The 27,807-nt window shown below is 49.6% G+C and overlaps 1 protein-coding gene across 6 annotated transcripts in view; it reads right to left on the bottom strand.

The window, feature by feature from the left end:
• Positions 1-8,459: 8,459 nt before the first annotated feature.
• The window catches only part of FAIM2 (Fas apoptotic inhibitory molecule 2), a 32,359-nt gene continuing 13,011 nt past the window's right edge, over positions 8,460-27,807 (bottom strand). For 2 of the 6 annotated variants that reach the window (XM_081130875.1, XM_081130877.1), the window contains exons 6-13: positions 27,456-27,506; positions 27,088-27,127; positions 26,320-26,357; positions 24,970-25,057; positions 24,667-24,762; positions 22,966-23,019; positions 11,836-11,866; positions 8,467-11,740 (exon numbers count right to left, since the gene is read on the bottom strand). In XM_081130875.1, the coding sequence (XP_080987001.1) occupies positions 11,643-11,740; positions 11,836-11,866; positions 22,966-23,019; positions 24,667-24,762; positions 24,970-25,057; positions 26,320-26,357; positions 27,088-27,127; positions 27,456-27,506 (496 nt within the window). In that variant the 3' untranslated portion in view covers positions 8,467-11,642. Of the gene's footprint in view, positions 11,867-22,965; positions 23,020-24,666; positions 24,763-24,969; positions 25,058-26,319; positions 26,358-27,087; positions 27,128-27,455; positions 27,507-27,807 lie in introns of all 6 variants that reach the window. The other 4 variants (XM_081130874.1, XM_081130876.1, XM_081130878.1 and 1 more) reach the window with 4 other exon arrangements.

Here is a 27,807-nt window from a genome sequence, read left to right as displayed (position 1 = left end):
AGAAAATTAAGGTAATGAACAGACAACAACAAAGATGATTAACCTCCAGAAGAGCAAAACGTGTAAGAAAGGAAAAGTAACCATTGTATATTACATAGCTTAATGCAGTAGGGTTTGTAGTCTTAATTATGTAAACATTGAATATTGATCAATCTGCAATTATGGATTAACCGAATCAGAAGGACCCAGGGGTTGGGAGGAAGAGGAATGTGTGTGTGTGTGTGCGCGAGCACACACATACACTTGATTTCCATCTCTGTCCCATTTTGTTTTTAATCCTTTCTGATTTTTTTCTCTGACTGCCCTTTTATTTTCTTTTTCAAACTAATGTATTTCCCAAACTTTCAATAAAGTACATGTATTAGTTTTATAGTCAGAAAAAAATCCCCACTCATGTTATTATAAAGAAAAGGTCAGGAGCCATGTCTGCAGGCATCTTCGGCTTCTCTTAATTCACCACGGACTGAGCACCCGTGAATTTTTCTAAATGTTATTTGGGCCGACTTCCATTTTCAGCACGTACCACTGGTTAGGCATAATGAGTTCCACAGCGTCACCTTTCTGTACAGTTTTCTTTCATAGAATCATAGAATCTCACATTTTCACTTACCATCTTTCAAACCCAAGGGTCTTCCTGAATTCAAGAATTTTGTCAAGTGTTTAGGACAATGTGGCTGAGGCAAGGTCTGCGAAGGGAAGCAGTGGGCGGGGACCTGGAGTGCTTTGCGTTCCTGGGAGGCAGTTGTTGGTGATGAAACCGGGAAGGAGGGGACTGGGAGGAGGAGTTGAAGAACCTTTTCCTGCTAAGGATGCCAAGGGAGGATGAATCTGTATCAGGCTCCCTTGAGCCTACGGAATAAAGTCCAAAGTCCTTAAATCAGAGCTTCTTGAACGCAAATGAATCACCCAAACCTCTTCTTAAAATGCAGATTCTGATTCAGGAGCTCTGGGATGAGCCCGGAGTCAGCATTTCTGACAAGCGCTCAGGAGGCGCCAAGGCTGCTGCCCACAGACCATGCCTTAAGGGTCCAAGGTGACCCATGAAGTCCTTTAAAACTGACTGCTGGTCTGTTTCTTCAGCTTCACCCCCTCTGCCCACTCTCCATCCCATTCCAATGTCTCTATTTCAGTCATGCTGAGCCACTCAAGTCCCCCGAATAAGCCTGGTGGGAGCTCCATATCCTTGCACATGCCGTTCCCTGGGCCTCGAATCTACCTGCCCTCCCCGCGCCCACAGCTGCTCTCCTGAAACCCAGCTCATGTGTGTCCTCTTTTGTGAAGACGTCACCACCCACCGTCCTTCAGAAAGAGTGAATATTTCCCTCTTGCTACCTAGATGGGTGTCATTTACTCCCTTTATCATACAATATTGCAGTTTTACTATGAACTCGTTGAAGGAAGTAACCATTTCTCATCTTTGTATCCCCAGCATCTGGCACAGCGCCGGCAGCTGAATAAATGCCTCCTATATGAATGAGTGCTTGTTTTATACAGAAGGGGTAGTGCTCAGCAATTTGTAGTTTTACATGGAGGACAAAGCAATGAAATTAAGACTCAGGAAAGGGTACTTGATGTGCCAGGTAGGTGATGCCCGGAAACTGCCACTACTGCCAGCTTCCTTTCCCTCCTCCTCCCCTTTCTCCTTCCTTTTTTCTCTACTTATTTATTTTTTGAATTTCCTTTACAGTCTGTCTTATTACATGGGTTATGTATTTTTTTCAGTTGTGAACAATTAGTAAATCTAGATAAACCCCAAGAAAAGACCTAACGTTTTACCACCTGGAGATAACTATAATTAACAATTTAATGTATATCCATCTAGATTTTTTCTAAGTATACAAAAATTTTATGTATGTATCTATATACTTAATTATCATTAAACAAATTAATGTTTTAAATACTACTCACACAAACCCAACTGGTGAGTATAACTTACTTTGGTGATAGATCCAAAAGCATACATTTCAGAACATTTTTGAGGAACACAGGCCAATTAATTTGTAGAATATCTTTTAATCTGTTTTTATCTAATTTTTTCTTATGATTAGACTCAAGCTTTGCATTTTTTGGTAGAAATTATATAAGTAGAGTGTGTCCTTGTCAGTGCATCACATCAGATGGCACATAGTGCCAATTATTTGTGATGTAAACTGATTCAAGGTTAAGGTGGAATCTGCTGTAAAGTTACTATATTACCCTTTGGAATTAAAAAGTAATCTGTGTTGTGGTCAGTGTGGCTCAGTTGGTTGGGTGTCTTTCCAGAGTGCACCGAAAGGTTCCAGTCAGGGCACATGCCTGGGTTTCGGGCTCCATCCCTAGTGGGCTGTGTGCAGGAAGCAGCTGATCAATGTTTCGCTCTCAGGTCAATGTTTCTCTTTCTCTCCCTCTCTCTCTAAAAATCAATAAAAAAGTAGTCTGTGAAAAAAAATCTGTGCATATGAAAAGATACTAAATATTATTAACCATTAGTGAAATACAAATCAAAACCACAATGAGATACTACTTCACACCCACGAGGATGGCTAAAATATAAAAAACAGACAATAACAAGTATTGGTGACAATGTAGAGAAATTTGAAGCTTCATACATTGCTGGTAAAAATGTAAAACAGTGCAGCTCCTCCAGAAAACAGTTCTCAAAAGGTTAAACCTTTTTGAGGTCATAAGGGTACATAAAAATGAGTGAAGTGCTGCCCTGGCCAGTGTGGCTCAGTAGTTAGAGGGTCAGCCTTAGCACCAAAGGGTATTGGGTTCGATTTCTGGTTAAGGGCACGTACCTGGGTAATAGGTTCATCCCCAGCCCTGGACTGGGCATGTGTGGGAGGCAACCAATTGATGTGTCTCTCTCATATTGATGTTTCTCTCTCTCCCCCTTCCTCCCTCCCTTCCACTCTCTCTAAAAGTCAATGGGAAAAATATCCTCGGTGAGGATTAACAAAACAAAATATAACAAACAAACAAAGTACTGATGCATGCTTCATCATGATGTCCCTTGAAAACATTATACTAAGTGAAAGAAGTCACAAAAAACCTACATATTTGTATTATTCTATTTATATGAAATGTCCAGAATAGGCACATTTCTAGAGATAGAAAGTAGATTAGTGGCTGTCAAGGGGTCTGGGGAAGGAAGGAATGGGGACTGACTGCTAATGGAGGGAAGGGGCAAAAATGTTCTACAAACAGATTGTGATGATGGTTGTACAACTCTTGGAATATACTAAAAAAACCATTGAATTGTGTACTTGAAATGTGTGAATTACATTCCAATAAAACTGTTTAAAAGAAAAGAGGAAGTAATGTGTGTGGTGATAAGGTGGAACTACATAAATATTTCGCTCCTTATCAAACTTTCACCTGAAAGTTTGGCATCCATTGATTCTTGCCTGAATCAATTATTATTTTGGTTATAGCAAAATTTTAATTTTCTAATTCTTTCATTGTTTCTATATTTATTAGTTGGGCATTTTACTTAAGGAAGAGCCATAAAATACATTAAAAAAATTTAAAATATGATTGTACTCTACATAATACTTTATAATTTGCTTTTTGATGTAACTTATGCAATATCTTGGCTCTATGTAAATATTTACCCATATCACCATTTTTAATGGCCAGTTAGCATGTCATAGAATAAACATATCACAATTTTTTAAACAGTCCCTTATTGTTTAATATTTATGTTTATGTCAACGGATATGCTTGTGTTCTTTTGGCATTTGTCCAATTATTTATTTAGGATAAGTATCTAGTATCTATTCTGGGCCAAAGGGCCTCTACTTCTAGGTCACTTGGTACTTTTCCCAACTTGTCTTCCACAGTTGTTTCCCAAAAACAGATCTAATCTTGTCACCTCTCTCCTTAATCATCTTCAGTGCCCTCACTGCCTATGGAATCTAGTTCCATTTCCTTGGCAGGGCATTACTTGGTCCCTCATAACTTGACTTCTCTCTACATTTCAACATCTTCTCTCTCTACTCCCATCTCCCTATACTCCAGCTACACCAGACAACTTGCCTTCTCTTAACAAATATGACATCCCATGCCACCAGACCTTTGTTCGGGCTGTTTCCTTTGTCTGAAAGACCCTCTTCTCTCTTGTCTGTGTGACTGAACTGTGCTCATCCTTTAAAGACCCAGCTCAAAGGCCTCTGGGAAGCCTTTTCTAACTCCCCATATACCTATATTAGCATGGCACTTACCACATTACAGTTACTTACTTCCCTGTCATCTCCATACTACTACGCTGAGTTCCTTAAGGACAGGGTCTCTGTCTTATGGTAATAGACAGGTGTTGTTTTTGTCTGCTTGACATTCAACTTTCTTTTAGGAACCATACTCTGATTTTTCCTTTGGAGAAACCTCCCTCACCTCCCTCATCCTTGTCAATGAATGTGGCTCCAGGGTGAATATATTACCTAAGTCCAGTCGGTCAATGCATCCCACTCCAAAACCATCATGATTGGTCCAGCGGAGAGCTTCTGAACCAAGGAGGACCAATCAGGGTCAACCAGTAATTCTCCTGGAATTGCTGAGCCAGAGAACTCTTAGAACTTACACAACAGCACTTTCATCACATTCCATTGGTCACAGAACTTGTGGCCATTATATTAAACTGCTTCATTCTACCCTCTGGCCTCATGAAAAATATATTCAGCCTCTTCCCAAAGCCCCCAAAAGTCTCATCCCATTATAACATCAGGCTCAGCTTGATGTCCAGAATTACATCTAAACCAAGTCTGGGCATTTGAGACTCTTCAGGTTTGGTTCTTTGGCTGTTCTCAATCTAAAGACTTCAGAACTAGAAAGACAAGTTATTTACTCCCACTCCCCTGCACACGCACATGCACGCACGCGCGCACACACATACACACACACACACGGTACACAGTGGTGGGACAGGCATAGGACAACTACAATAGAGGTTCTGGTTCAAAAGGGAGGAAATGAGAGGCCCACAGCAGACACTGGTTAGAGCACTTCTGAACTCCAGCTGGCCACATGTTGACAGTTCCTTGACTAGGGCCCAATATTGCTCCCTGGCAATGATTCTGTGGCTTTTAACTCCACTCTCTGGCCTCTTGGTTTTGCCTGAGTCATCTTTTTTCCCATAGGAAATAGCCCATCTTGCCTCTGAGTAGTTTTCTCAGCCTGTGTACACTCATAGAAGTCAAGGAGTCCAAAGACCTCTTCATTTTGCACTGTCTCTGTTTCTGCCCCTTTTTGTTCGAGGTGGTGGTGCTTCTACCAATACAACTGTCTAGAAAACTCTGTGGGTTTTCTATGACTTATTGGGGAGCACTCCATCAGACAAAAGTCACACATATGAATCTCTTTAAGACAAGGACTTCTCTATCGGGACCCCCAGTGAAGCTGCTGAGGGGTAGTATCTTTATAGCAGCCCTCTTGTTGAACAGGATGGCTCTGCAACAATTGCCTTCTAGAGCCTTAGGAGTACTCTGTCTGTCTGAAATCTTAGATTAATCTTTGACCTTCCTGAGGTCTGAACAAAGGGTTTTACAATCACACCTTTGCTGTCATCTTTACCAGAAGACCATTTTCCCCTGACAGCACCCTTGATTTGATCTTTGCCCTGAGGTCTTTATTATTTTGAAAATTCTTTGCTGCCTGAAAGATTGCCTTGGGATTTTTACATCTCCTCCAAATTCTGCCTAAAAACAAAATGATTCCATCTTTAACTCTTCTCTCACTCTCTATTTTTTATGATACCAAACCAAAATAAACCAGTTGACATTTTCAACATTCTGCCGGAAATCTTCTTAGCTAGCTCCATCACTTCATTAGGTAGTTTTGCTATTTTTCACATTAGTGTAGATAGGAGTTTTGCTAAACTTTCTCCTATCATGTAACAAGAATTTCTATTCCTCCAATTTCCAATTACATTTTCCTCAACTTTCCTTTGAACCTTCACCTGCAGTCTTTTCAAGGACCTTCCAGCTTTCCTTAACAGTATCATCGAGGCCTTTCTGGGATCTCCTACCACCTGGTCCCAAGACCAATGCCACAGTTTCATATGGCAGATGGCAATGTCTTGCTGCCAGGTACCAAATTCTGTTCCACTTATCTGTGGCTGCATAACAAACTACTTCAAACTTAGTGGCATAAAACAGCAACCATTTTATTATGCTCACAGATTCTGTGGATTAAGAACTTGGACAGGGCACATAAGGGATGGTCTTTCTATGCTTCATGATGTCTTGGGCCTCAACTGGGAAGACTCAAATGGCTGGAGTATGGAATAGGCGAAGCCTGAGAATCTACTTCCAAAATGGCTTGTTCCTGTGTATGAATGCCACTTGATGGGCATGGCTGGAAGACTGCACTGAGCTGAGTCTCGTGGCTAGAGCACCTACACATAGCCTCCCTAGCATGGAGAAAAAGGAGCTAACAAAGGAGCATAGAGCTATTGAGGGACAGGATGGGGCTCACTCCTTTTGGTAGGGTTTTCTTAGGAAAGAAAGCAGAGACCTTGGAAAGGGGTTAGGGACAGTAGGCCAAGAAGAATGTTCCTCATGCACCTGTGTGTCAGGTCCACTAGCCAGACTGGAGTGAGGCATAAGACATCTGTGAGCTGGATCAGGTCAGCTCAGCTCTGGAATTTCTCCAGCCTCACTTGGGAGCCTGAGAATGAGAATGAAGAGACTTGGTGTGAAGACCACCCCAGGGGGGCAGGGAGGGAAATGTGCACAGGGATCGCCACTCGAAATAGTAGCTACCAGTAGGGAGTGGATGGTGTAGTGGGTTGAATAGTGGTCCCCCCAAAAGATGTTCAAATTCTAAGCCCTGGTATCTGTGAATGTGACCTTTTTAGGAAATAAGGTCTTTACAGCTGTAATGAAGGATCTCAAGAAGAGATCATCATCCTGGATTTATGGTGGACCCTAAGTCCAATGACAGGTGTCCTGATAGGAGAAAGGAGAGGGAGATTCAAGACAGAGAGACTCAGAGGAAAAGGTCATGTGAAGACAGAGGCAGAGGTTAGAGGGCAGCCGCGGGCCAAGGAACACTAAGGGCTGCCAGCTGCCACAAGCCAGGAGGGAGGCATAGGGCCATTCTCCCTTCTAGCCTAGGAGGAACCAATCTTACTGACTCCTCCATTTCAGGCTTCTTGCTTCCACAGCTGTGGGAGAATAAATTGCTTTTATGGGCCATCCAGCTTGTAGTACTTTGTTACAGCAGCCCTAGGAAACTAATGAAGACAAAATGGATACGTGATAGATATAGTGAGGCCGAAAGACTGGTCGGAGACAGGGGAGGTGAGGGAGCCAGCGTTACCAGTCCTGCCCACCCCACTGCTGACTGGACTGCCACCCCATCTCTCCTACCAGTTCATGCCCCTCAGCCTTTCATACCCTTCAGGCCCTGATCCACATCTCCTCAGCCCGTTCTTCCCTGCCGGGGTGACTTTAAAGAGCATTTACTTGGGACTCAGCGGAGTGATCTCAAGCCATTGTGTATGTTTTCTCTCTTTCAATACAGTTAGTGTTTTTTCTCCCTCTCCTATCTCTTGCTGTCTTTGGAAGTGCTTTGCACACAGTGGGCGCTTAATAAATGTTACTTATTCTCTCTTCAAAGTCCCCTAACTGTTGCCCCGCACCTTTCCCTGTTCCAGGTTAATTTATACCAAAACCTGCCAGAAGCTAGGATAATGTCTCCCATTGCTCCACTGTGATGTGTTCCCTTCCCACACCCCACCCTCAGAAACAAGTCCTTCAAAGGAACTTGGTAATCTAATCACTCCATGTGTCTTCTAAACCTACTCCCAGTCACTAACTTGTGTATAAACTTGGATAAGTCACTGTATCTTCCACTCCTTAGTACCCTTTTAGGTTCAATAAAAGGGTTGCTGTGGATTCATTCATTCATTCCTCCATTCATTCACAATGTGTTTATTAAGAGAGTGCCACAAGCCCTGTGAATTCAAGGGTGAACAAGACACAGTTCATGCCTTCAAGGAGTTCAAGTTTTATCGAAGGAGGCAGGAGTGGTTAAAACCCAGCTAGAGTGGCACAGGGCAGGGGGCCTCCCAGGTGGGAGTGGCCAGGACACCTGGGGGAAGGGCTGAGAAAAGCTACACAGGAGAGTTGACTTAAAGCTGCTGTTCTTGGGGATCCTTCCAAGTACAACAAGGCTTTCTTTCTAGAGGAACAAATTTTGGGTCAAAATAATAACCTTCTAAGGAACTGTGCACAAAGGAGCCTCTAGCAGGACTGTGACAGGTGCCAGCTCTCTGGGATTCCTTCCAACGCTAGGATCGCAAGAGTCTCCGCAAAGGGGAGCAGTGTCTTTCTTCCACATAAATGTGGAGAGTTAATTCACACTTACATACACTGGGAGAAGCAGCTCTGGTGTGAACCTTTCACCCCAAATCCAGTTGAACCTCACGCACAGACTCCCCGAGCCATCTGAGGCGACAAGCAAAAGGCAGACAAAGAGCTCAGGTATCATAATTACTTTTATTCTTATCTTCTGTCAGTCACGGACAGGGAAGGTGAGGCCGGGGCAGGGTAGCACTTGCGACTGAGGGTGTGCGTCCTCAGACACTGGGAGGAAGCTCCAGGGTGGGATGCGCACAATGGTTTACAGCAGAAAGGTAAACAATGTCCGAGAGATGGGACGATGGTTGGACTAAAGGGAAAGCTGGAGGCTGACCAGAGGCCTGGGGAGGTGGGAGGAGAGCCAGGAATGGAAGCCTGCCCACAACAACTCCTGCCCTTGGGCCCTCTGTCTCCCCTGCAGAACCAGGCCCTGCTTTTCCTCAGGCAGCCACCGAGGGGCAGCAAAGTGCTTGTGTGAAATCCCAGCCCAGCAGAGAGCTGACAGCCTTGGGGCCTGTGCCAGGTGGGCCGAGGGACCAGGGGCGGAGCCTTTCCGAGTAAGGGTGTCTGTCTGATCCTGACTCCCCTGGTAGGAAGAGCAGAGGATGGAAGAACCAAGATTCCTGGGGCTTCCCCAGGCGATACAGGAGGAGGCAAGCGTGCACCTTGGAATCGGGGTGGAAGTCAAGGAACTTGCATGTGCCTCTGGGGTCCCCAATCTGCAATCTCCGGGAGAGGATCTCTTGGTCTGTCTTCCCCTCAGCAGGAGACCTCTGACTTCACATCACAGATGGTCAGATTCCTGGCTGCCTCTAGCTTTATGAAACCCAACCTGTCTCTTCCTGGGCCCACTCCCACCCCTGCCAAAAATGTGAGGGACAAGCAGGTCCCCTCCTCCTCTGCAGCTTGTGACACCTGCCCATTTTAGGTTTCTCAGGTTTCTCATAATCCTGCATTCCTGTTCCCCTGCCCTTCCTCCTTCCAAGACCCATCCAGGTGTTCCTGGGGCTCCTTGGGGCTTGGATGCAGGTGGAATGCTAGGTCTCAGCGCTGGCTCTGCTGCCAGCTTAGTGCCCCCTGGACTCTCTCAAGACCCAGAGGAGGAGACTGCCGCATAATCTGCTTTGCCATGGCCCTGAACTGTTCTTCACATTGTTTATTGCCAAGGGCTTGACCCCCGCCCACCCCCTTCTGCCTCAGCTTTTGGAGCTCAGCGTCTCAAGTCCTGGTTTCTGCCATAAACTGTCCTGTGAAGAGGAGAACTTGGGGGAGTGGATTCGGAGAAGTGAGGCCAAGGCCTGGCTGAATAGCAGGGCAAAGGGAGAGTTCTGATCCCTCAGAACCGAGGCAAGAGATTAGGAGATGAACGAAGGGACAACTGGATAAGAGTGTTTGTGGAAATAAGTGTTCTGGTGCCTCTCTTGTGCCACTTGGTCATGGTCTTCCTTCTCGCTGATAGCAGAAGTGAACTACAGACAGCAAGAAACGTTTGCTTAATACCGTGAGGCAGCGAGGCTGGGAATCAGACACCAGAACCTGGCCGCCTAGCTTGTGTCCTGAAGGTGGAAACCAGGGAGTGAAAAACGTGGTGGTAGTGGGAGGGGAGATGGAAGGCCAGTGCTGTCACCAAGGACAACAAATCTCTAGTGATGCCAGAGCCTGACCACCATGCAGCCTCATTGCAGCCCCACCCAGTCTGTTCTACAATCCTGGGCTCATTACCAAGCCCCTCGGTCTCCTTTGCCATGGGGATATGCAGAGTCCCACCTTTGCAGGATGGCTGAAATGGATTAATTTAGGACAATACACAGTAGGCATCTCACCCATGCTCGCAATTGCCTTTATCTCACAAACAACCACCGCCATCACGTCTTGGTTCCCTGTCCCCCCAAATACCCAAGATGTAACAAAACTGCAGATGCTTCTGCAATATTTCTTGAAAGCTGAAAATAGGAAGGGTGGGAAGGGAGGGTTTGGGAACACAGATAGTACGCCTAGTCACTCTCCCCAGGGGCAAACAGGTTCCTCAGCATAGGGGTAAGAGAGGTATCTGGAGGGACAGGAATCCACTCTGAACCTCTCTGACCCCACCCAGTAACTTTCCACTGGCCTGGAGCCGGCTGCTCGCACACACGTGCTGGCCGCACTGACTGCACGGCTTCCCCCAGGCGTGGCCCCCGGCCCCCCCCAGGGCCTGCGGGGGGCTGGGTGGCTGACGCACTCCCTGCTTGAGATCTCAGCCGCCTAGAGGCTGATAAGGAGGCCTGGCCTCATCACATGGGGCCAGCTGGAGGGACCGGCCCTGGCTGGATAGCTTCCAAATTACAGAGATGAGGCGATAAGGAGCGGAGGGGGCTCAGGGACTCTGTGCTGAGTGGCAGGAGAAGCTAGGGAAAGGGACACAGGCACAGCCAACTGAGGCCTCAGGAGGCCTGACTAGGGATAAGCCAGCAAATGGCATTAGATGGGGGAGGGTTTAAGAAATAAATGTGCGGAAAACCGCCTGTGGAAGGGCTGGGGGCAGGGTGAGGCTGAGACAAGAGGGTGAGAGGAATAGGTCTCAGTCCCGCCAACCCCACAAGCTTCCTGGGTGGATGCAGGTCGGGTGACCTCGTGGGACTGCAGAGCCCAGACCTCCCAGTTCGCTGCCCTGCACCCACCTCCCTTGGAGCCCCAGGACAGGCCCCCACTTAGGAGCAGGGCCTCCTGCTCCCGCCTCCTGCCCCAACAGTGCTCTGTCATGACCCAGGAGGGTAGAGGGCTCTCCCTTCCTATGCCTCTCTGGGTGCTCTTGGCCTCAGGGCTCCAGTCCCTAGAAATGGGACAGCCATACTGTCTACCCATCTCCCCCTCCAGCACCCTATAGACCACCCTTGCCTCATCTCCCAGTCATCCCAAGCCCCTTCCTTACAAAGCCTGACCTGGAAGGAAAGAACAGAGGATGTATTGGACACAAGATAGTGTGGCCCAAGGTCACACGGCTGTGACAGCTTTAGGGGGGATCTTGGTGGGGGTGCAGGGCTCAGCCAGGCTTCCTGGGGTCTCTTTCCTATATCTGAAATCCTGTTGATCTCCTCTCACTTGCCCCTTGGGTCCTCAGACCCAGAGGACCCTCCAGCCTGGACTGTCCCAGTTTGGGAGATGTAACTTGGGGGAAAGGGTGGCACAGGTCATGGTGTGACCTCAGCCCCGCAGGGCCCCTCATGGCACAAGTACAAGCTACAGGGAGTGAGAATGAGGGATAGGCTGAGGGAGTGAGCAGGCTGGCCACGGGCTGGGCTGGCAGCTAGTTTATGTGTGGGCTTAGAGGAGCACAGGGAGGGTCAGAGGACAGCAGGGGAGCATTCTCTGATGGAAGGGGTGGCGGGAAGGGCTCCTCAATCCCGGCTGGTGCCAAAAAGCTGCAGGAAAAAGGTGAAGATGTAGATGATGTCTAGGTAAATGTTGAGGGCTCCAAAAATATACTCCTCGGGGCTCAGCGTGTGGCGTCGGTTACCCATCAGCAACTGAGTGTCAAATGCCAGGAACTGAGGGAAGGGGAAGAGAAAGGAGAAATCGGAAGGTTCAGTCACTGTGACACTGATCAAGGGGACCCAGTGTTCCCACCCAGGTCCACTCCTGATTTTGTTACTATCACATGCTACCCGACTGCTCGGTGACCCTCCTGTGACAGCCCAGAATCTGGAACTTCCCCAACACCTTCTGTCTTAACTGAACACCTACTATGTGCCACGCACAGGGATACAGCAAAGAACAAAAAAAGACAAGATCCCTTACCTCATAGAGCTTCAAGTCTAGCGGGAAGTAATTGTTAGTATGAATGTAACCAAAACACAGGGTGCTGATCACAAGGAACCTGACCCTGTGTGAGTGTGGCAGGGAGTTAGGGAAGGCTTCCTGGAGGAGGGGACCTTAAGGGACCTTCAAGCTGAGTCCTAGTCTTCTTGCCATTCCCTCAGGGCCCTGCTCTTAGAAGATAAACGAATGCTTCAAGCAATGGCGAGCAGGGAATGGGCACCCATTAATGCTTTACAGACATTAGCCTGCTTAGTCCTGATAATCTCCTTACTGAGTAGAGATTCTAGTAGTCTTAGAGAAAACGGAGATGTTAAGTACATACCTAAGGTTACACAACTGGGAAATGGCAAAGCCAGGATTTGAACCTGAGCAGGCCTCCTCCAGAGCCCCCATGATAACCATTCTGCTCTGCTGCTTACAGACAGCACCAGGGGCTTGTGCCTCCTGCCAGGAAACAGGTTCTCAGCTCTCCCCAGGACACCTTGGCCTCCTGGACTATGAACAGTTATTCCCTTAGAGAAGGCTCCTCTCTTCCACCCTGCTGCCACCTATCAGGCCTTCCCACTGTCTACAGCACCTCCTCCAAATAGCTTTTCTCTGGGGTCCCAGCACAAAGAACAGAACCCCTCAAGAAGCAGCATATGAAACTTGACAGGCATGCTGTGCTTTTCTGGGAGAAAGAAGCCAAAAAGTTCCACCAATGTCTTCAAGGTTATGAACCACTGATCCACATTGGATTGGAATTCTTTAAATTGACTCACATTCCTGTTAACTGGGCTGTGCCCGGCTCTTCCGTCATTGTGCGTGGCCCTGTATTCCTTGGGCCCTCTGGAATATTCATTATATTATAAATATGTATGGGGCAAGGGCTGGTGCCAGCAACTGGCCGAGAGCTGCAGACAATGGGGAACGCAAATGCCCACCTTTGGGGGGCTCACCGCTTAATAGGGACTCTGAGATGAGTACAATAAAACCCAGTGAATGCCATAATTAGGGCTGACTGGGTAGGAGAAAAGTGTTCCAGGAGAGGTGACACTTAACCTGGGCTTTGAAGGATGCATAGGAGTTTGCTAGACTGAGAAGGCATGGTGTGATGAATGAGGAATTTAGTGTGGCAGGAGCAAGGAGGAAGGAGTGGAGAGAGAGGCCTGGGGCCTGCCCCTGAACCTTGCACTTTACCCTGGAAGCTGGGGTCCAGCTCCCTTTCCTTCACCCTAGACACCAACTCCCTGAACTCCAGGACCCAGGCTTCTTGGAGTTGCTTTAGGTGCAGCCCCATGGAAGCCTGTATAGATCCCTGCCTTGGTGCCAATGCCCCCGGTGCACAGGGGGCAGCTCCAGCAAGTGGGACATGGAGGCACATAACCCTCAAAGGTGAAGAGTAGGAGTTGATTATGAACGCGGGCTTGAAAGTCAGCCTGACTGGATTCTAGTCTTAGCTCCGCTACTCACTAGCGATGGGCAAGGCATTTAGTCTTTGAGTCTGTGAGTCCATGTTGGTAAAAGGGAGATGAGTACTTTTCTGAGGTGGTTGTGACAGGGAGATAATGCGTGCAAAGCACCTGACACAGTGCCTGACACGCATTAAGCGCTTAATAAATGGTAGCACTTAATGCGGTTTTATTGTTATCTGCAGAAGGAGAAATGCCTTCTTGAGAACATGTGTCCGCTGCTGCTGAGCCTCCAGTGTCTCCCGTGGCTCATCGAGGAGACAGAAATGTTACTAGGGAAGTTGTGTGGCCTTAACAGAAGGGCAATGGGGAGCCATGGCCAGGGCTGTGAAGGCCCTGTGCGGGGTATGCCAGCCTCTCTGAGCTCAGGGGCACTGAGAAAAGGGCATATGAGAGCGCAGGGCTGGAGCTGGAACACCTGGGTTTGAGTGCTGGTTCCATCCTTCAGTAGCCATCATCCAATTGACCCCAGTGTCCTCATCTTCAAAATGGGACAGTAGCAATGACCCCACCACAGTGTGGTTTTGAGGGTGACTATATGGCAGTGTATGTGGCATCAACTATTATTATTTCTTAGCATCGTCTCACTCCATTCTATGCTCCTTCTGAATTTGACTTGGATTCCAAAATACATTTTCCTTCTGTAGGGAGAGCAGGCAAGGAGAGGGGCCAACTCCAATGCTCCAGGCTGCTTAACAGTCACAGCTGCTGGCAGAAGTTAATAAATTGCTGATCTGGCTTATCAATCAGTAGTTTGCTTGGTTGATTGCCCAGAGCCTGGTCACCCCTGGGTGAGCTAATAAAAATAAATCTCTCAACTTAGAAGGCTGGGACCTGACCAGGTTTGGGGGTGGCCCTCCAAGAAGCACTCACCCCGGAGGCCTCTTAGAGCAGCCAGCTGGCTCTTCTCTTGGAGAAAACAGGAATGAAATGGCTTCTGCACCTGCCCTTGGCCTATGGCCATGGATACTTATCTATGTGGTGCTCTCTGGGATAGCCTGCCCCAAATTCAATCCCACTGCCTGGTCCACCCATTATGCAACCTCATGCCTGTGAATCAACTGAAGGCTTTTCATTTATTCCCAGCAATATTTATTGAGCATCTATCATGTTCTAGGGAAATTGCCTTCAGAGAACGAACAGTCTAATGGGAGCAAAAGACATCACCAGAGATTATATTATGGGCAAGCATTCATTACAGGGGAAAGTTACCTACTAATAATCTCCCTGGGTGACGGTAAGCATTGCTAACTAACGTCTTGGTTGAGAGCAGATCTCGGTTATAGTTAATATCTTAGTTGGCAGCTAAGATCTCAGTTGAGAGCTAAAAACTGGGTTAACCACTAACACCCAAAAGGACAGCATGTACTTGAGTTGGTAGCCAGCTGAAGACAAGACCCTGTTGGAGGAACATGTGGGATAGGAGCAAGAGGCAGGAGTGGGACTAGATGCTATAAACTGGTGTCCGAATAGTCCTTTTACACGCTTTTTTTTTAATCTCATCTCACTCACCCAATTTGTCCTAGGAAGTTGGTGTTGTCACACTATTTTTCATATGCGGAAAGGAGTGTCAGAGCAGGTGACTGATCGATATCTAATGCTAGAGCCAGATGACTTGCCTCATTCTGATGGAGACGGGGAAGAGGGGGCTTGCAGAGAGGGAGGGGACATGCACAGAGGCAGGGGAGCCAAAGCAATTTTCCTGGTTCACCCTACAGGCTGGTGTTGGATCTGGCCAGGGCCCCTGGCTACACACTGGGGCTGACCCTGCTGTGCCCAGGGCTTAGGCTTAGGCCTGTTGTTCCCCCAGAGATGAGGCTATGAGAGAGCGTGCCAGGGAAAGGCCAGCTCAAAGCCACCAACAAACAGGCACTGAATACAAAAAGCTGGGGTTGCAACGCGTTGAATCAGCATTAACAGTAACACATGGACCCTGCCTATCCTACGGCGATGCCAGCAGGAGCGCGCAAAGCAGCACTGGTTCTAGCGGTGAAACACTGAAAACTGCCCCAACTCCATCAGTGGGGGCCGGGTGAAAGGAACTGTGGGCAGAAACCTCTCTAACATAGGCTATCACAAGAAAAAAGCAAGTTTCAGAAAAATCCATATCAGATGATCCCCTTTTATGTTAACAGAAAAACCTCATAGGAGCCTAGTATCTAGCAAATATCTATAAAACGTAGATAGAAAGGTCTGGAAGGATAATGACCACAGCGGTTATCACTGGGGAAGTCAGTGAGGGACATGGTCAAAACAGTGCTCAGTGGCTGAACATCGACCTAGGATCCAGGAGATCGCTGTTCGACTCCCGGTCAGGGCACATGCCCAGGTTGTGGGCTTGATCCCTCGGTAGGGGCATTCAGGAGGCAGCTGATCAGTGACTCTCTCATCATTGATGCTTCTATCACTCTCTCTCCCTCTGCCTTCCTCTCTCTGAAATCAACAAAGACATTTTTTAAAAAAAACTAAAAAATACAATGTTGGCATCATCTGCATTATTTAAGATTAAAAAAATGGAAATATATCAATAATGTATTCATATGTTATGTAGTTAGAAAATTTTAAAAGAAAGGTTAAAGTTACGCAAAAGAAGAGTTGGTGACCTCTCAGCATAAGCCCATGTGGCAGGTGTTGAGTGATCATGTCTGTCGTGTAGCCGAGGAGACTGAGGCACAGGGAGCATAAATGATGTGCCCACTTCACAAAGCCAAGAGGGCGGCTCAAGTCTTCTGACCCCAAATTCCACTCTCTTTCTACTATGTGACACTGCTTCAGGATGTGGTATGTGTGTGTGTGTAAGGTGTGTAAGGATAGAAGAGGTGGGAAGAAATGTGCAAACAGAGCTCATGGCCAAGAGCACTGCAGGCTTCCTGGGGGGTGCAGGGAGCTCAGCACAGCTGACCCTGCCACCACCTTCTGGGCTAGAGAGTGGACCTGGGCTTTGGGGATTCTTTAGAAAGAAATGACCAGCCTTGGGCCTTGGGGCCTGGATTGAGACGCAGGTCAGGGTGAGGAAGGGGAGGTGCCGAGTGGAGACTTGGAGTCCATTAGTTGCCTGGGGCCAATGGAACATATTTCTCTTGTCTTCACTGCCCTGAGAGTCAAAAATTTAAACAACATGGACAACTACACGTAGCCCTGGGTCCTGGTATGCGTCTCCAGACGGGCCACTGCAGGAACGGGGTCTGGCAGGCATCTGAGCCAGAAAGCCTGGCCCAGGATAAAAGGGAGCAGTGTACGAAGTATGTGAGAGAGCCCGTGGGTGGTCCTGTGAGGACGAGCGTGAGTGTAATACGGTGCTCAAGCACACGGACAGGGAGTTACACAGACCTGGGTTCAAGTATTGCCTCTGACCTCAGGCAACTGACTCCTACTAATAGGTAATACTTATTGATCATTGATGATGTGCTGGGCACTTTCTAAGTGCTTTGCACGTATTAATTCGTTTTAAAGTTACAAGGACCTACGAGGTGGGTACTATTATCATCTGCATTTTACAGATTAAAAAAAAAGGAAGCATAGAGAGGTTACATGATTGGATCAGTCTGCACAGCTAAAATGTGGGAGAGAATGGATCTGAGCCCAGGTACCCTGGCTCCAAAGTCTGGTGCTCTGAATGACACGGTTAACATTTACGGTAGGGTTACAGCTACCATAGTAGTTGAGAAACTACCATGCTCGAGTGCTAGACCGTCTTCTTTTTCCTTTGTGCATATTATCCCATGTAATCACTACCCGGCCTTGTGAGAGAGCGCTTATTAGCCCTGTTTTAAAGATGAGGCAACTGAGGCAGAGAGGTCAAGTAACTCACCCAAGGTAACCATGGTAAGATGAGCTAGCCTTGCATGTGGTTTGGGTAGGATGTATGCGGCCGCCTGGAGAGCTTCCTCCCACTCTACATGCTCCCTGTGCCCTTCTGACAGTGCCTCTTCCTGGCTCTGCTCTGGAGAACCCCCACCCCGCTTATGAGAGCAGTGACCCCTCCCTCCCTGCTCTGCCCCTGCCATTGCACATACTCCTCTGCTCTGTTCCCAACTGGGCCTCTGAATCACCATCTCCCTCAGTCCCTAACCCCAGGGATGGGGAGGGGGGCTCTGGGTCTGGGCGGCATAAAGGCTTGGTTTGAACAGCAGGTTGGTTCCTGAGAATGAGCACTTCAGGAAGCAAGAGTGAGGTGAGGCCTGTGAAGGGGGCACCTTTGACCTTACTTTCCCCCAAAGGAACAAAGGAATAATTACCAGTGAATCCACCCTCCCTGCTACCCTGGAGGAATCTATTGCACTTCCAGAGGATTCGGGTGAGGCATGAGGGCTGCTTTAGTAGCAGAGGGTGGCTGACAGAACAGAGAAGGTTCTCACTGGATCTTTCAGGCTCATGTAAACCACTGAGGCAAAAGGGCCCAATGAAACAGGTAAGTCTAAAATAAAATCACACCCTGCCGTGGGTCTGTGTAGCCATTTTTACTTTTCAGTATTTCTCTAATTTGAAGATAGGACATATATCACGGTCCCCACTAGAAAAGCAAGGTAAGGGGGTGGGGTGGGGGCAGACCGAAGCCTCCTTCCCGATCCCTCAGGTGCTGTCAGGTCTGGGGGGCAGAGTCCCTGTGGGCCTGGATGGAAGTAACTGTAAAAGCCTAGCCTCGGCGGGACAAGGCCTCTCTGGGTCCTCCTGTTGTAGAGGAAGTCAATCTGGATAACGACTCTGGGCCCTATTATCCCATCTGTGAAATGAGCAGCAAGGTAATTGTGGAAAGAACGCTGGGCTGAGAGTCAGAAAAATGGGGCTTGCGTCCCACTTGGCAGTTAACTCTGCATATGTGTGTGTGTGTGTGTGTGTGTGGTATGTGATGTAGTATGTGTTTATGGTATGTGGTATTTGTGTGATGTGTGTGTCTGGCATGTGTGTAGCGTGTGTGTGTCTGGGCGTGCTCTCCCTGGGCCTCAGTGCAGGGAGTCTTCTGCCAGCTCTGAGGGCTCAGCCTTGGAACCTCTTTTTCTTCCAGGGACTGAGGGCCACGGTGACTTTGCGAGTCCCCAATGGTTAGGGTGAACACCCAGCACTGGAGGCTCAGCACCTTTACAAACAAATCATCTTCCTATCTAAGCTCCACTCATCCAAACACCATTGGGGTCTGAGGCATCTAATGCTAACCACACCTTCTCCCTGCCGCTTGTCCTTGACTTTAGGACACTGCAGTGTCCTAGCCGGTCTCCCAGCCTCTGGCCTATCTGTGCAACTTTCCCTTAATCTTCCTTAAAGCATGGAGGCTGGGACGTTTCCCCAGGGCCTCAAACTGGCCAGGCTGGGCAGCTGGACAGAGTTCTAGTCCCATTGGGTCCATCACTGAATTTCTAAAATCCTATGCTGAGTTTCTTCCTTAGGCCTCCAGGCTTGGCTTCCAATTTAGGTGGTTAGAGACCCTAAATAGCTTTTGGGAGTCCCCAAAGAAGAACTAATTCTGAGGTAGAACAACCTGCCCAAAGTCATGTGGCCATGGAGGCTCGGCCACGCTGGAAACCTGTTGGCCAGGCCCTCAGCCCCACCTGGTCTCTCTTCCTGTCTAGCTCTTCTGCTTTCTTAGCCCCTCCACCTTGCCCCATCAGCTCAGCCCAGCCCTCAAGCTGCCCTGCCTGATTTTCCATGAGCTTCTATGAAAAAGCACCTGAGAGGGCACTAAAGGGGAGAGGAGGATGGGGCCACCCTGAGGTCAGTTCGTTTGGCTGACTCACCCATTTCTACTGGCATTTGGGTCTGCGCCCAGTGGGTGTGGGGTGGGGTGAGGCAGAAAACCCAAGGCCTCTTGAGAATGCACCAAAGCTAGACGGGGTGAGGCCTTGGAAGGACCTGTTCCTCAAAGCTGGACCAGGACCCTAAAACCTGGGCTCCCAACCCCCCAGTCTCAGCCTAGTCCAGCTGGTGGCCCTGCCCTCAGAAATAGCAGTGTCTTTCAGGGGAGGGGCTTCGGTCTCTAGGAGAGAGAATCAATCCTTTGATTCTCAAAGCTCTTCCAAGGCTCAAGCTGGTGGTAGTGGTGGTGGTGGTGGGGGGGGGGGGTTGGTTCTCACCAGGGGTCTGGACCTCCTCTGACACTTCACCCCTTCCTCAACACCCTCCTGGAGGCAGTGAGCAGGGCAGGAACATGATAAGAGCTACTTTGTAATGTTTCTAGCTGCGGTGCAGGGAGAGTCCCTCATGGTGCTGAGAACTCCCCACACTAGGGTAGAGGATGCCAGGATGGGCAGCTGGAGAGAGCAGGGGTGCTGGGCACTGGTTCTGGGGATGGGTTGGAGCTAGGCAACCACAGATTCCACAGGACAGAACTGAAGCTGGACAGAGGGTCAGATTGAGGTCAAGGACTTTCTGAGTTAGGGGTTAATGGAAAGGCCCAGGGACCTTTGTTCTTGTGGGGCTAGGCTTCTGAGGGCCTCTGTCCACCTGAAACTGAGGGGAAGGAGGGGAATGAGTCCAGTGGCCCCCCCCTCAACTCTCCCCTACCCCATGGAACCCAGGGGACCTGCTGTATGTCCTCCCTCCTTTGACCCACGTGAACTAAGGGCAGGACAGGGGGGGGGCACTCACATCACCCTGTTCCTGACCATTGTTTACATAGCCTGAAGGATGAGCCCAATTAGGGCCTTTTGGTGAGTTGGTCTCTCAAGGAGACATTAACAGCTAATTAATTAGGTGCTTCGGTTCCTCCTCCCCTGTGACTCACAGGAGACTGAGCAGCACTTAAGTCAACTGTGCAGCCGCTTCCTGTGCCCCACTGACAGCACCTCAACCATGCCTCTCAGGCACCCCTTCATTCCTCAACATCAAGGGGTGCCTACTGTGTGCCAGGTACTGTTCTAGGCACTCGGGATACAGCCATAAGCCAGACACAAGTCCCTGCCAACGAGGAATTTACATTCTGCTGGAAGGAGACAAATGAGAAACAAACAAATCATAAAAACATTGACTCTGTCAGAGGATGAGAAGTGCTACGGAGAGAAATAAAGCAGAGTGAGGAGTAGGGGACAGTGTGGGGTGGGGGGGAAGGAGAGAGAGGAGAACCTGTTTCTATGCTGATGGGAATAATCCAGTAAAGAGAACAATACCACTGATGAGGCAAGGTGGGGGGCAGTTACCAGAGAGACCTCCCAGCCTCCCCCAACTCCTAGACAATAGGAGTTGTCCTCTGAGGAGGACCACAGAATGCTGCAAATGGCACCAGGCAGGACACCTGGGTCCTGTCCTAAATCTGCTTATTTCTGCCAGTGGGACTCTGTGCCAGCCCTTTAACACCCAGGCTCCAGATGTGGAAATCAGGTCTTATAACATCAGCACTGCCTCTCTCCCTGGGTTGAGGTGAAAAGCCAATGAGGTAATAGGTGTGAAAGTGCTTTGTTAAAAGGTAAAGGGCGGAACTGATGGTTGGGATTATTTTGATTATTCTAATAACACAAGGGATTATTAAACAAATTTAACAGATTACTGTTCACCCAACCTTACTTGTATAGCCTCCCTCCCCACGTAGCTGACACACTTGTTGTGACCTGATCCGCAAGAAGCCAAGTGAACTCCCCAACCCTCTACCCATTATTCTCGCCCTCCCCCCACTCTGCCCTGCACTGATCCCCCCCTTCTTCCATTTGTCTCTGGCAAACCCTGGCTACCCGCTGAGGCCTGAGCAGGCTCACTCCTCCCAGTGTGACTCTCCCTCTTTCTCTCCTCTTTGCAGATTCCCCACCCCATTTTCCTAGTCCAAACTTGTCTTTAGAATGTACTGCCTGAAGGAGAGAGCCCTGGTCTGGGAGCCAACAGAAGTTAGTGTCGTAGGGTGACCAACCATCCTGGTTTGCCCATGATTTATGAGGTCCCCCAAGAAGTGTGACTTTCAGTGCTAAAACTGAGAAAGTTCTTGGTAAACTGGGATAAGTTGGTCACCTTAGTCTTGATCAAAACCACACTTAGTTGACATGCCATCATCTTGCCAGGAAACTTGGGACAAATCACTTAACTTCTTTAGGGTTCAGTTTTCTCATCTGTAAAAAGAGGGGCTTGGAGTTTCATTAGATCCCTTTTTAGTCTCTTCCAACCCTCAAGTTCTGAGCCTAGAGGTCATTTACTTATTCCACAGATATTTACTGAGTGCTGCTGTGTGCCACACACTGTGCTCTTCCCATTGACTATGGCATCCTGGGCACACAGCACAGCACATCACACATAGTGTGCTCAATGAAATGAAGACCTGTGGGAATGAATGAAAGAACTGACCACACCCTCATTCCTGGCTTGATCCCAATTCAAAACCTCTGCTCATAGGTTCGACCCCTTAACTCCCCCCATTTCTGCTTCCCCAATCTATCACCCACAAGCCTCTGGAGCCTGTGACTAAGCCCAGAACTCTGGCCAGATTGAGTTGAACTGAACACTCCAATGAGGGAGAGGACAGTCTGGTGACTGCTTCTGCTGGCAGTGGGTGTTTACCTTGGATCTCCCCCTGCCCCAGCCTGCCCAGGAGCTGTCACCAAAATGAGTTTATACCCCTGGTAGATCCTAGAGCACCATCACATTCATGCTTGGAGCCCATCTGAGCAAAGGGTCTGTGTTGGGTTGCTCCAGGTGGATGTCTGCCCCTGGTCACTTTCTACCCCCTGGGCATCTGCTTCCAGCCACCCACCTGCTCCCTTCCCCAGCTAGCGATGGGGCTCTGGAGCCAGACCATCCAGCTCCCAATCTGGCTCTACCACTTCCTTGAATGCTGGAAGATCTTGGACAAGTTATTTAACATCTCTGAGCTTCAGGCTCCTCACCTTAATTTGATAACAATAGAACTTATTTCACAGAGTTATGGTGAGGACAAAGTGCTCACGGAGAGCTTTCAGAGGAGAGGAGAGCAAGTGCTCAATCAATTTTAGCTGTTACTGTTATCAACAATCATTGTCATCAACACTCTGTTTGTTGGAACAGTCAAGAACAAGCTCGGTGTAAGTGCATCTCTCTCATAGGGTGCTTAGAATCTCCTTTGCTCCAAGAAGCCTTCCCAGGTTACCCCTAGGAGAGCAACAACCAACTTAGTCCATGTGGCTTGGACACCTTCACTCTCCCACCCACACAAGCAGCCCTGGCTCTTCCCAGGAGTGAGGGGTACCTCCTCCCAGTTCTGTCTAATGCTTTAATCCTGCTGTTGCAACTTTCCTTCCCCCTTTGCGCAGATCAACTGGTCTGTCTTAGAGACCAGAGAGAATTCCTTGACCTTAGCACCAGCCCTGCCCTGCCCCAGATGCTTCCCACGGGTTCAGGGAGGAGGCCTATGAGGAAGGCAAAGATGGTGAAGGGCCTGGGGAAATGATCAGAGCTGAGAAGGCAGAACCCTAGGGAGCCACACTTACCAATGTAAACACGCCTGCTCCCAGCACTGCATACACCGTGTGGAGCCAGGGCACCTATGGGGCAGACAGCAAATGGGCTTAGGGATAGTAGATGGGGGTGGGGCAGAGGGGCAGGGAGGAGGGCTCAGTCCAGAGAATGGAGGATGTGGGACAAACCTTCCCAGTGGCACCCTTCCTCACTGCCCCCAATCCTCTCCAGAAGTCCCTAAGAAACTCCAGATCCCTGATTCTCTGTGTGTTCAGGGTGGGGGAACCCCAGGATAACAGTGATCATGGAGGGCTTGGCAGGGAGCCCCAACCTGACTGGCACTGGTTCCTCACACAGCCCCAGGCTCAGGCAGCACCAGAGTGGCTCTTCCTGTCGGGTTCCTGTCATTTTCCCAGCCTGGGCTGGCCTGAGGCTGCTCCCTCCTCCTTGTCCTGTCTGTCCCTCTGTGGTAAGTTCCCAGGTTCTGCCTGTCCTAGTAAGGGGCTCAGGTGGAAGGGAACAAAGACTTGAACTCAGGGATGAGGTGGGGTCCATCTGGAATTCCTGCCAGCTGTGCACAGTGAGATTCCCTACAGAGGCTGGAACAGCACTCCTTCAGTCTCAGCCCCCCAAGGTTGCAGGGGCACCCAGCTGTGTGTGGAAACCTTATGAGAGGTACCACCTCACTGTGCCCACTGTGGGATCTTCCCACAGAAGATTTCTGGAAACAAAGGCATCCCAGCAACTTGACCTGGCTTCCCACGGTCAATAAAGGGTTCTTTGACTCTCTGGGGCCCCTCCCTGTACCCCCATCTTAGATACACAGAGGGCCCCAGACCAGCTCCGGCCCCTCCCTTCGTCAACCGGATCCTGGGAAGAGCCAAGGAAATGCCAGAACCAATCCTGCTGTCCTGGACTGGGAGCAATGCCCTGGAGGCGGGGGCTGAGTGGGATGGGAAGGGGGTGAAGAATGCTGCTCCCAACCTGGAAGAAAAGGGGTGGGGGGTGACCAAGTACCAAGAGGAGCAGGGGCAGATATAAGCACTGAGCCTCCAGCAGGGGTCCAATAATTCAGCTTCATCTCTTGGGTTCCCAGCATCGGAACCTCAAACCCACCTGTGATGCCCTCAATATGCTACCTTTTCCGTCTGCAGAGGCCTTAGTACCTAAAGTGGGTCACTGAGTCCTGGGAAATCCTAGTTGGGTTTCCCAGGGCAGGCTGGACACTTGTGAAAGAGTTGAGACTTGGCTGGTCCTATGGATGATCCAATGGGGTGGGGGTAAGATCAGGGCCTACTGTCCTACCCCTACCTGCCTGGCTGCCTAGAGTCTGCCCCTCTGGACTTGGCTGATTCCCCAAGAGCCCCAGGAGGTCCTTCCTCAGGACCTCTCTGAGCCTGGTGGCCCCATGGAGCTCCAGAGCTCCCTTGTGCCAAGGGTTTAAATGCTCCGTGGCACACTCCCCTCCCCACTAATGGGAGGATGGGAAAGGTGAAGCCGGATGTGGCCCGTGGGGCAGGCAGGTGTCCAGGCCTGCTGAGAAAGGCCTCCTTGTTGGTTTGCTTACACTGCCAATAAGCCCAAGGCAGGTGCCAGGAGGGGCTGGACAGGATGGCAGGCTGTGAGCCTTTGGCTCTAGGCCTTCCTTGGAGGGTGTGGGAGGAAATAGCACCCTCTGGCCAGCAGGCCCTCCTCCTTCCCCATGGGGCTCCCTGAGATTCCCCGAGACTCACATATTGAAAGGGCAGGAGGACGGCCAGGATGAGTCCACTGAAGAAGAGAGTCATGAGCAGCACGAAGAGCACACCCTGGCAGGAGGTGAAGTCAAACTGCAAGGACAGGGCGGGGTCAGCACCTGGGCTGAGGCTGTACAGCAGGCCATCACCTAGTGCTCGCCCAGAACCCAGCATTCCTTCCCCACCACTTCTCCCAGGTGGCGTCCCCAGGCCCCGCTCACCCCCTTTACCTCTCATCAGTTGGGGATCTAAGCTTGGAGGCCCCCACCCATTTCCCTGCCCACAGACCCAGGAGCTGACCTTGGTCTGGAAGCTGAAGATGGTGACGGAGAGGCAGACGAGGGCCGTGATGCTCAGGCACAGCAGCACCGACTTGGTGTTGTAGTAACTGCAGGAGTGCAGGCCACGGCTCAGCGGCCAGCGGGGCTTCTGGTCTCCCAGTGCCCTCTTCCCAGGCCCACCCTCCTCTGCCCCGACCAGATCTCATGACCTCTCGTTGCCACCCTCTCCCCTTTCCCAGGGTCTTCCCTCTTCCTGCTTCCCTGGCCTTTCTCCTGGGCCCTGACCTCCCCAATATGTTAGACTGGTATACTGTTAGAAGGATCTTGGAGAGGTGGGAATGGGGGTGTGGAGGGGTTTGTGCTGTTGCCTAGAGGTGGAAACTTCCATAATTTCAAGTCTGGGGCCTTTTAGTTGCAGTCTGACAGGGGCCACCTTGGACTCCCCCACCCTGCCCCATCAACCTAGCCAGGTCCTAGGGGTGCTGTCCAGCAGAGTGTGTGGGGAGAGGGTCCTAGGCCAAAGTTTCCTGCCTGCCTGAATCCCCTCACCTACTCAAATGCTCCCAGGAATGCAGACTGGTGCAACCACTATGGAAAACAGTATGGAGGTTCCTCAAAAAATTAAAAATAGAGCTGCCTTTTGACGCAGTGATTCCACTTCTAGGAATACATCCTAAGAATCTTGAAACACTAATCAGAAAGAATATATGCAGCCCTATGTTCATAGCAGTGCAGTTTACAATAGCCAAGATCTGGAAACAGCCCAAGTGCCCATCAGGAGATGAGTGGATAAAAAAGCTGTGGGACATTTACACCATGGAATACTACACAGCCGTAAAGAAGAAAGTTCTTCTACCCTTTGGGACAGTATGGATGGACCTGGAGAATATTATGCTGAGTGAAATAAGCCAGGCAGAGAAAGACAAACATCACATGATCTCACTTACATGTGGAATCTAAAGAACTTAATAAACTGATGAACAGAATAGATTCAATGACATGGAAGCATAGATGAGACTGACGAATGTCAGAGGGAGGGAGGAGGGTGGGTGAGTAGAGGAGGAGAGAGTAACCAAAGAATTTATATGCATATATGCACAACCCAAGGACATGGACAATGGTGGGGAGAGGGACTGGGGAGGGGGGTGGGACGGGGTGGAACGGGTCATTGGGGAGATAAAGCGACATTTGTAATATTTTAAATAAAAATAAAAATTAAAAGAACAAAACAGAACAAAACCAAAAACCCACAAATGCTCCCAGGAGGATGGAGTTTGGGGGGAAGTTCCGCCCACGGTGCGGCTGTCCCTGGCTCTATGCCTGGCCTATGGCCCCCTAAAACCCCTCCCTAACCACCTGCCCCCTTTACCTGGACAACATCCCAGTGAGGTAGGCCATGGACAGGGTCTGAAAGGAAAAGGAGAAATGCTCCAGGACTCAGACTCTGGGGCCCAGACACCTTCCAGGTCCAGCTCACACACAATCGGCTTCACTCACACACATTTCTAGCAGTCGGGCTTGGTGAAGTTGCATCCCAACAGGCCTCATGCCTGCTGTGCCTGTCTTTCATTTGCAGCCCTGCTCTGCCCCCTTTCTAAGACCTTCCACCCTTCATTATCTATAATTCTTGGATGCCCCATGCAAACCTCTTAAAAACAAAATCACAATGAAAAAAGGCAGTGGATTGGGGGTGGGGGGGACTAAGCCCATTTGGAAAGAGGGTGGGAAAGCCCAGCTGGGCGTGGCTCAACTGTTGAGCATGGACCTAGGATCCAGGAGATCGCTGTTTGATTCCCGGTCAGGGCACATGCCCAGGTTGCAGGCTCAACCCCTAGTCGGGGGGAGTGCAGGAGGCAGTCGATCAATGACTCTCTCATCATTGATGTTTCTCTCTCTCTCTCCCCCTCTCCCTTCCTCTCTCTGAAATCAATAAAGATATATTTAAAAAAAGAAAGAAAGAATGAATGAAAAAGGGTGGGATGTCTTTGTGCAAGAAGTGGGCTGAAAGTACCCCTCTCCCCCAGTGACCTCACATTAGACATCCCAACCTAGACTTCCTAGCCCTTGAAGTCCACCCCCTTTCCTCCCTCCCTCCATCCCACTCAGCATCTGTCCTCAGTCTTCCCAGATCACTTACAAAGATGGTCAGGAGAATCAGGTTCCAGGGGAAATGTCTCCTGTAAGGCAAGTCACTGTGTTCAGAAGAGTGTGGGGGGTGCCAGCAGCTGCAGGCTGGGTCACCCCTGCAGGGAGAAGGGGTCTCTGCCCAACCCCTTCTCCACTTTTTGTAAGCTCTTTTTTTAGTCATGTTTCATGTGCCCCATCTGTCTGTTCACCTCCTCCTACCTCAGAGGTATTAAGTAAAGGAAGGAGGGGCAGGCCTACATGATGGAGCCCACAGAGGGATGGGGCCCTCTTAGGGGTGCACAGCACACTGGTGGCAGGCAGGACCAGGGTGAGGATGTCCAAGATCCTGCTCATGTTCCCCCAAGTTGCTCCTCATACCTAGGTCCAGAACAGCAGGCCAGGGTCAGGTAGGTCACAAAGAATACAACACTGTAAAGACGGATGAACAGTGAGTTAATTATTATCCCCCAAGGCCTCTCCACCCAGTCCCCTGCTCACCCCACTCTCCACCCCCACAGGGCACCAGACAAAGTGACAGAGACTGGGGTAAGGCTACAGTCATTCTAGAACTTAGCAATGGGCAGGGTGGTGGTCCAATTCTAAAAGAGAGGAAAGGGAATAGAATGAACCTACTTCTAGAAATACTTGGGTGCCATAGGACAGCTGACCATCCCACCTAATCAATCCACAGTGGCCTCCCTGGATACCATCTTATTGCTTCAAAGAAAAA

This window comes from Miniopterus schreibersii (assembly GCF_964146895.1).
Source record: "Miniopterus schreibersii genome assembly, chromosome: 2".
NCBI lineage: Eukaryota > Metazoa > Chordata > Mammalia > Chiroptera > Miniopteridae > Miniopterus > Miniopterus schreibersii.
The sequence above is the reverse complement of the archived record's forward strand: the minus strand, read 5'-3'. Positions and strand labels throughout refer to the sequence as shown.